The 8674-nt window shown below is 39.4% G+C and overlaps 1 protein-coding gene across 1 annotated transcript in view; it reads right to left on the bottom strand.

Moving 5' to 3' along the window:
- The window catches only part of ATP8B1 (ATPase, aminophospholipid transporter, class I, type 8B, member 1), a 30408-nt gene that overhangs the window by 16172 nt on the left and 5562 nt on the right, over positions 1–8674 (bottom strand). The window contains exons 3-12 of the mRNA XM_009323110.1: positions 7202–7315; positions 6569–6667; positions 6402–6463; positions 5883–5955; positions 5716–5786; positions 4355–4437; positions 2496–2654; positions 2205–2293; positions 1253–1443; positions 128–336 (exon numbers count right to left, since the gene is read on the bottom strand). Of these exons, the coding sequence (XP_009321385.1) occupies positions 128–336; positions 1253–1443; positions 2205–2293; positions 2496–2654; positions 4355–4437; positions 5716–5786; positions 5883–5955; positions 6402–6463; positions 6569–6667; positions 7202–7315 (1150 nt within the window). The remainder of the gene's footprint in view (positions 1–127; positions 337–1252; positions 1444–2204; positions 2294–2495; positions 2655–4354; positions 4438–5715; positions 5787–5882; positions 5956–6401; positions 6464–6568; positions 6668–7201; positions 7316–8674) is intronic.

The following is an 8674-nucleotide window of genomic DNA, read 5'->3' as shown; positions in this document are numbered from 1 at the left end:
TCAGAGGCTGCCAGCTGTGCTATACAGGGACTTGTAGGGTCTTCCCCCTGTGTTCCTGTCACAAATCAGAGCTCCTGTGCTAGCCGTGGTTTTCACTACAGGGTGCAGCAGCATGGCACAGACTTACCGTATCTTTGGCCGTTTATGCAACATTTTTTAAACGTCATGATGTTCTGTGTAAGCGTTCCTGTCTTATCAGAGAAGATGTAGTGGATCTGCCCCAGCTGCTCATTCAGTGTGGTGGTTCTGGCCTTCGCGGCCGTGTCCTTCTCAGCGTGATACATTTGCAGGTCCCAGTTTATAAAATAGCTTTGGCCCAAACGAATCACTTCAACGCTAAATGAAATAAAATGAATTTTCTCACTCCCAGCTGCATCTCATATTTCAAAATAATGACATATTATCAGATCCAGGGGACTCTGACTATTTTCCAGGACTCAAGTTACTTATATAGCCCAGGAGCTTAAGACAAAACAGTTACATTTACCAACACATTACAGAGCACTATCACCCCTACACAGGCCACTCAAACTGCTATCGGACCACACAGCTCAGCTTCAACACCACCGCTGTAACTGGGGAAAAGCCTCTACAGCCTTATCAAGCCAAAAGTATCGATGGTGCTGCTCCCATAACAAACAGAAATCCCTCTTGGGAATAGCATTTTAAGTACAATTTGGAGAAGAGCGGGTGGGAGGCTGGATGACTTCAAATACGTTAGACAGGTTTGTCAAAGGCAAAACTATTCATACTTCATGGAGCAGTAACACCTCTCTTTTGAGAATAAATCTGGAAAATATGATTTTTCCATTTTATTTTTTTCTTGCAAGTAGTTTCCTTCATGCATTGTGACTGTTGAATTAGATTGAGAAGTTAAGTACTTGCAGGATCAAGTCTCCAAGTTTGTCAGAGATCAGTGCTTGGGAGAATTTTTTCCTTAGTCAAAGTACAGAGCAGATATGCTTAATACTGTAAGAAAAGTTTGATATCTTTAAATTCTGAGTCAAAGATCCTTGAGTGATGATTTTATATGAAAGCAATACAGATCACTTTCTTGTAAAATCTCAGTGAAGAGGGTGATTGTATCCAGTGTCTTTTCAGTAAGACAAAGAAATAATATGCTTTCCCATCCAATATGAAGCTGCATTTGTTACCACCAATGGGAAATTAAGTCCATTCACCATTAATCCGTAAGTTAAGTAATTCAACCCTATCACCAGTTCAGCTATTAAAGGCCAAGGTATTTACCTACCTCACATAGAGGGAAATGGGAACCATGGTGTTCAGAACAATGATATATCCCCAAAAGTTAAGAAAGCCACGATACGGAGGATTGAAGTCTAGTGCATCATAGAGGTACCAAGACAAGTTGCCAATCTGCTGCTCCCAGTAGGTGTGTCCAATGGCAAGGCCAGCCGACAGCAGGATGAGGACAACAAAAATCTACAGTGTACACAGAGAGGCCTGTAACACTTCAGAAACATTTCCTCAACTTAAATCCCAAATCTCCATGTTCAAAATAGAATATTACATGTATTTGTAAGTAAGAAGAAGAGGAGCAAACCTTTCCCACAAAATGGTCTCCTCAAATAATACGGGTTGTAATTTTAGTATGTTCCCCAAGCGTCATTTTCATGTTTTTATGTTTATTTAAGCAGGCAGCGCATAGGGTACGCGAACGTGCTCGGAGCAGGGGCAGAACCAGAGTCGTGCTGAGTTGAGTGCCTCTGCCTGCCAACAGGCCAGCTCCTCTCTCCTCTTTCCCCGTCCCAGGGAATCACGCTCAGTAGAGCGCAGGTTGTGGGACGGTGGGTATTCCTCATACGCACACCCCACGGGTGCTGACCAAGGACAAAAGCCACGGGTGTTGAACCTTTCAGGCTGAACGGACCTCTGGACCAGGGTCCTCAGGTCTCTGTCCAACAGTTCAGTGCAGACAAGCAGAAGCACCTGCAACACTGGGTTTGAAGCATTTCTCTGCATCACGTAGGCTGCCCTACACCTGCAGTTTAGGGTCACAGATTCCACCAACAGCGAGGCACCTTTTTAGATTCCCTCCTACTTCATCCCAACTCATCAGGTCAAAACAAACTGAAAACATACTTATTACACCAAAAGAAAAAAAAAGTTTCCTAAATTTGCATTCACTCTATTCACTTTAAAATGAACTCAAAAACAGCTGAATTTTAAACAATAAGGCTTACAGTATAAACCATGTAATTCATAAGGGAGTCAATTTTTGTCCTTTTAAATCTCGTCTTTCCAGTATTTTTCATTATTTTTGTATCAGCACCTAAAAATAAAGGAAAAAAAAAAAAAGGACAGATACAATACGTAAACTAGTATTGTATTAGTATTACTAATTGTACTACTATTACTATTTTACAAAACTGGGACATAAAATACAGTCAATGTTTATAAGATAAAGATGTAATTTCACTCTACAGGGCATGCTTTTAGTCAGTAAATATTACACATGTTCAATTCATAAATACCTGCAAATATGACCACTCCATGGCAGAAGTCTGTATTCCTGATTTTACATCCACGTAATAAAATCTTATCAGCATCCAGTGAATAACTCGTGTTTCTCCAGAATAATGTCCCTGCAAACTTATCCAGTCGGTTATTAGGCTCTTCACATTCAATTAGACCTAAAAAATTTGGATGAGAATATGTTTAATATACAACAGTTAAATAAAAATGCATTGACTTGTACCCATCATAGAAGTAGTTTTACTTCATGAGGTTGGTTTTTTGAGAAAACAAGTGTTCTGATTAAGCGATTTCTTTGAAATTTAGGGTGTACAAATATTCAGTGCTGTATTGCTAATATTTTAAATATGGTATCTTAGGGTGGTATTTTGCTTTCCAGATTACAATAGCAGAAAGAATTCATTTCTGCACCAAGACCAGTACACACAGCATTTACTGCCAAATAGGGCACTTTTTGTTCACCTTTTCTTTTAATATTTCTCAAGTTTTAACAAATGCCTGCCTACAAGAGTGTATGTGTCTCTGGATCTTACGCTCCAGCATGAACAGAGCGTTCAGTTCATTTTGCCATTGAAGACTTACCAGCAATGATCCCACAAGAGGAAGACATCCTTCATGCAATACGTTGCTACAGATACACATTGCCACTGTACGTTGCTACGCTGCGCAGGTACCCAAATATTAAAGCTGAAAAAGTGACGTTTTTCTCTGACTCTTAGGACTTGCCCTATTCCCACTGCCTGCTTTATGATTGGCACTTGATGGTACACATTTGCATTTCCATCCCCAAAACTGAGCTCATCCTAAAATTTTGGTTCATGCTGCAGCTACCGTTATCACAACTGTGTTTCAGAAATAAATAAATAAATGTAAATGTCAGCATAACTGCCAATTGCTACAGAGGAGCACCGAATGGCAGTTTCAGGCCAAAACACTGCTGTCTCTAGCCCTGAACCCTGTCTCTCATCAAGACTGGTGGATGCGCAAGGAAGAGTACAATTACAGGTGCAGGCCACTGAAACACTTTCACAGTCTCGCAGCAAGTTGCAGCCAACAGATCTCCTGAACCAGAGCCGATGTCTTTGTGGGCAGACTCTCCTTCCATATAAATTTGCTCAAGAGACGTTCTTTGAAAGCACAAACTTTTTACATCCACAACATCCTTTGGCAAAGTGTGAATTTTAGCTTAACTATGTATTGGGTGAAAAAGCATCTCCCTTGTGCTTATTTTGAATTTGTCAGTTGCTCATTTCACTTCGTGTTCCTCAGTTCTTACACTGGAGGAAACCAGGAACAGTCCCTACTTGCTTACTTCTCCATGTCACTCTGTTGTCTTCCCCCCCCCCCCCCCTTTTTTTCTTTTTTTTAAGCATTTGCAATTTTAGGATTGCTAAAGAACTCAGCTTGAGATAAACCTCTGTGTCAGATCTCAGTAAGAGAAGGGATTCCTGCCCTTCAAGTTTCCACAACATGCAGAGAAAGCCGCTAGATCGTAATGAGAAATATGAAAAAGACAATAAAAGATGTTTCCCAGATTCAATCCCAACAGCAAACATACTTTTTTCCAAAAGAAAACAGGCAGGCAAACACTAACAAAGGGCTCCACCACCTCTACTTAGTGTCATGTAGCTCATTCATGGCAAAGGTCTCATCTTCAGACAGACTATATTTTGCTCAACGGCACAGTTTCCTTTGTGCAACTTGCTTACGCTGCCTCGTGACAAAAGCCAGGAAGCCACTAACTCCAGAATCACAAGCACCATGGGCAAAGCTTCCATCCCTGCCCATGTTTTATTTACTTGTACTGTAAACTGCTTGAGCAACATTTGAATAGTTGTAAGAATATAACTGTACACACCATCAAAGTCTGCCATCGCACTTTCTTCTTGAAGATATCTGTGTGTTACCTCAAGTGCCGTTTTGAATTTTAAGTTAGTCTCACTAAGAAGAAAGGATAAAGAGGTCATTTTATTAAAACATGGATATAGGAAAGAAGTTTGAACAAAATTAAATTAAGCAAATCAATATGCCATAGGTACCAACCTCCTACTTTGAAGCAATGGCAAAGCCATGCATGTGCATGGATATGAAGTATTCATGAACCATGTGACTAGTTCTTACACTGCCTGCTTTTCTTCGCAAGTGAAATCTTACCCCTTTACCTCCGCTCACTGTAGGTAAGTGACACTTCTCAGAACCATTGTTTTACTAATGCAATAATTAAGTTTGAAGTAATGGTTATCTGAAAGCAATATTTAATAACTGACACTGTTAGAAGCTCCAATAGAGAATAAACCTTTTGCAACACAAACAGATCCTTGTTATGCATGATGTTATAAGTCATCGTTTTTAAGATTACTAAAGGTTGAGCAAGGAATACACTGCTCATTTGGAAAAACTAACATTTCACCTCATTAGGTGAAGTCCATATCATTACAGACTTCTCTGAAAGAATTTAGCACTAGCTTTTCTGAGAACATGAACTAAAACAACATTTACAAAGAATGTGACAGAGACAGTAGGATTTATGCTATCTAAACAGTTTCTATGAAAAACTTCCACTGAAAAAAAATACATATTTTTGTTTTCCCACTGACAGGGAATAAGAAAAGTTTAAAATCATAGAAAAGTCCAGGTTGGAAGACACCTCTGGTAATCAACAGTCCAACCTCCTGTTGGAAGCAGGACATTAGATGAGGTTATCCAGGGCCCTGTCAAGCCAAGCCTTGAGTGTTTCAAGTGAGAAAAATTCCACCACTTCCTTGGGCAACCTATTCCAATGGTAAAAATTATCCACCATGAGATAATGGTGGATAATTCTGTCTACTTGAATGCACACAGAATTTCCTCTGGAGCTACTTTTGTCCATTGCTTCTTGTCCTGTCAATGTGCATCCTTGTGAAGAGAATATCTTGTCTGTAGCTATCTTTGAGATACTGGAAGACTGATTAAATCACCCTTCTCTTTTCCAGGCTGAATAAATCCAAGTCCTTCACCCTTTCTTCATATGTCATGTTCTCCAACACTTCAGACATCTTTGTGGCACTCCAGTGGACCCTCACCAATTTTTAATGATCCTTGAATTGTGAGAATCAAAAACTGGACACAGTTTTCCAGGTGTGGCTTAACAAGTGACAAGTAGAGTCTGAAATGCACACTTCTTGCTCTTTTACCAGTAAGCCAAAATTAAATCCAAGAAATCCTTAAATAGAGCCTTACCCATCTAGTTCAGCTGTCTCTATATAGCAGAGACTGTTTGGTTCTGAGCTGGATAGCAGCAAAATATCAGCCTAGAAAAAACAAATAAATAAGCATCAAATAAATCCAAGTCAAGATTCGTACAGAACTCTGTAGAAACATAAAACGAATATATCTAAAGCACTTACAGGAACGAAAGCATTTTTCTTCAGACGAATGATATCACCAACTTTAATATCTTTCCATTTTGTGTTTTTGAACCTAATATCAAGATAGTTCAATTAATTATTACTATTTAATCTAGAACACTATGCACTCTATAAACCTCGAAATAATGAACTTTCCTTAGTACAAAAACATTACATCTTGGCAAGGTGTGTTTTTTCTTTTTGGAAACTGCAATTTAGTTGGGGGTCTATAACTTAGAAGTCAACCTACCTCTTCTCTTCCCTCTTCACCTATATATGAATTTCTGCCCTTCTCTCCAAACAAGTTGCTCTTAGCACCGATTTAGTGCCGCAGAATTAAGTTTAAATTACTCCTTTGCACAATTCTCTACCATTTTCGATTAGGTTTTCACACAGACACGTGGAATAGTAGAGAACAAAAAGCTGAACTTTCCCTATCATCTATCGTTTAAGATCTGTGATGAAACTTGGTAGTAAGGCAACAAACATTACTTACAAAGTTAAGGGAACAGTACAAACCTTCCATCCCTGATGACTTCGCATGTCCTATTATTAACCTCGTTGTCCATCCTGTGACGAGCCTGAAAACCAGGAGTAGAGAATGTACTCCTTACTGTGTATCACAATTAAAGAAATGAACAACACTGGGTTTTTTGCTTTTAGTATTAACAAAACATGTTTCTTACAATGTCATCCACTAGGTCTTTGACTGCAGTTATTCCCAGCACCAAGAGTAAGGGCACCAGTGTTGTATACCATGACAGGGTAGTTATTTGGGGAATCGACTACAAAAGACAAATAAAATCAGTTGAATACAGGATTATCAATCAAGCTCAATTCAGAGACATTTAATAGTGATCTGACTATAACATAAGAAAGAAAACCAACACAGAGAGAGAATTTTAAGTCAGGCTGTGAAGATGAACAAAACTCTCGGGGGACCGTTTGACCGTGCTGCCCTACCTCAGCATCGGCTTCTCTTTAACAATTGTAGTTGCTCACATTTTCTGTTGGAGCTTCTGATTCATGAGCGGAACTTAAGGCCAGCATGTTTTACAGAGTAAAAGAAACATCTTTTCCCCATGAAATTCATGAACTCTGCAACTAGCTCATCCTGGCTAATACAAAGCTAGCGTAGGTTTTTCCAGATTTCTGTTAAGATGGGCTTAGTTTCTATAGTAGTTCAGATACAGTCCCTTGCAAAGTACCCTGCAGTTTTCTGACAGGATAGCACTGAATTGTGTCATAAGTATTATTCAGCTCAGTAGATTAGCACCTCAAATTCACTTCACAGTTAGTATTCTCTCTGTCTTTCTTACCTGCAAAATGAGAAGAACGAGGAAATAGAAGTTGGCTACTCTTTTAAACTGTTCAAACAGATTCAGTGGTAAAAAAGTGATGGGGTTGTACTTGTATGTCTTAATTGCATTTCCCTGTTGAAGAAACCCAAATGTCATTCACAATAGCAGATTCTTCTTACATTACAAATGTACAATGCATATTTTTAAGTAAAGCATTTTACCAGTGAAATCTTTCCTATAAACTTTGTTAGAGTTGTACCTTTCCTCAAAAGTTTAACATGAGTCACCGTCTTAATGAAATAAGGCAAAAAAGGTCTGTTTCACTGACATTAACATACCCCAGAAAGCATCTCAGACTGAAGCTTTAGCTACACCGAGGACTACAAAGCATTGCACAGTCACAGTGTGGAAAGGTTACAGCCTCTCCCCAGGTAAATGACACAGTGCACATGGCACTGCCAGATAAGCACAGAGCAGGGGAGGAAACTTCAGTGCTGTCCTCCTCCTAGGCAATCTTCTCTGTAATGCCTTTTGAAATTATTTGCTAAATACATGATATAATTGGTCTTAGGCATCAAACCACAAATAATGAATCCAGATACAAAGGACTGTTAATTAGACTTATTCAGGAGGGACAATGGCAGATCCAGCAAAGGTTAACTCTCATGAGTGCCAGTCCCTACCTAGTCCAAGCATGAAGGATTTCCATTTGAATAGCTCCAGTTGTAGCAGTTTTACTATTAAATGTTCATACTTATGCATGAGACAATCCAAACTGCCTCAAGTCTGCAAGGCAGGTATCTCAGCAGGTACAAGGGAACCACATGAGGCAATGCATCACAGATAAAGCTGGACAGTCCACGTGTAACCCCTCAGCCCAAGCCTCTGTCACTCACAACCAGCACCACATACAAGCACCATAGCTTTATTACTTTGAAAAGTTAAAAAAACTAGGAACAGGGAAAAAAATTTCAACCTTTTGTCTTGATAAATGAGATAAAAATGTCTCCTTTACCATAATTAAGTGAATTTAGAATGACACTGTTTAAATGACTAGACATCCCCAAATGTCTATTTTTAAGACTGTCCCAGTCTAGCTTAATCAGCATATTGCTTAATACTACACTGAGACTTCTTATATGAAAGATGACACCTATGTGGACCTTTGCAGCAGCCGTAGTTGAGCAGATAAAACTCAGAATTTGGACTGAGGACACCTGGCTTCTAATTATCTATCTCATCTTAAACAAGTCTCTTGATACCTTGATTTTCTATTCACAAACCCAAAACCAATTATACTTCCCCACCTTTAATGGAAATCCTAAGGGAGCGTTAATTGTGGCTTTTACACTAATCAGCAGTGGTTGGAAAGATCACAGAATCATAGAACCGTTTGGGATGGAAAGGACCTTTAAAGGTCATCTAGTCCAACCCCCCTGCTGTGGGCAGGGACATCTTCAACTAGAGCAGGTTGCTCAGAGCCCCGTCCAA

This window comes from Pygoscelis adeliae, unplaced genomic scaffold, assembly GCF_000699105.1.
Source record: "Pygoscelis adeliae isolate BGI_AS28 unplaced genomic scaffold, ASM69910v1 Scaffold174, whole genome shotgun sequence".
In the NCBI taxonomy this organism is placed as follows: domain Eukaryota; kingdom Metazoa; phylum Chordata; class Aves; order Sphenisciformes; family Spheniscidae; genus Pygoscelis; species Pygoscelis adeliae.
Note: the sequence above shows the minus strand (reverse complement) of the source record. Positions and strands in the feature narration are given on the sequence as shown.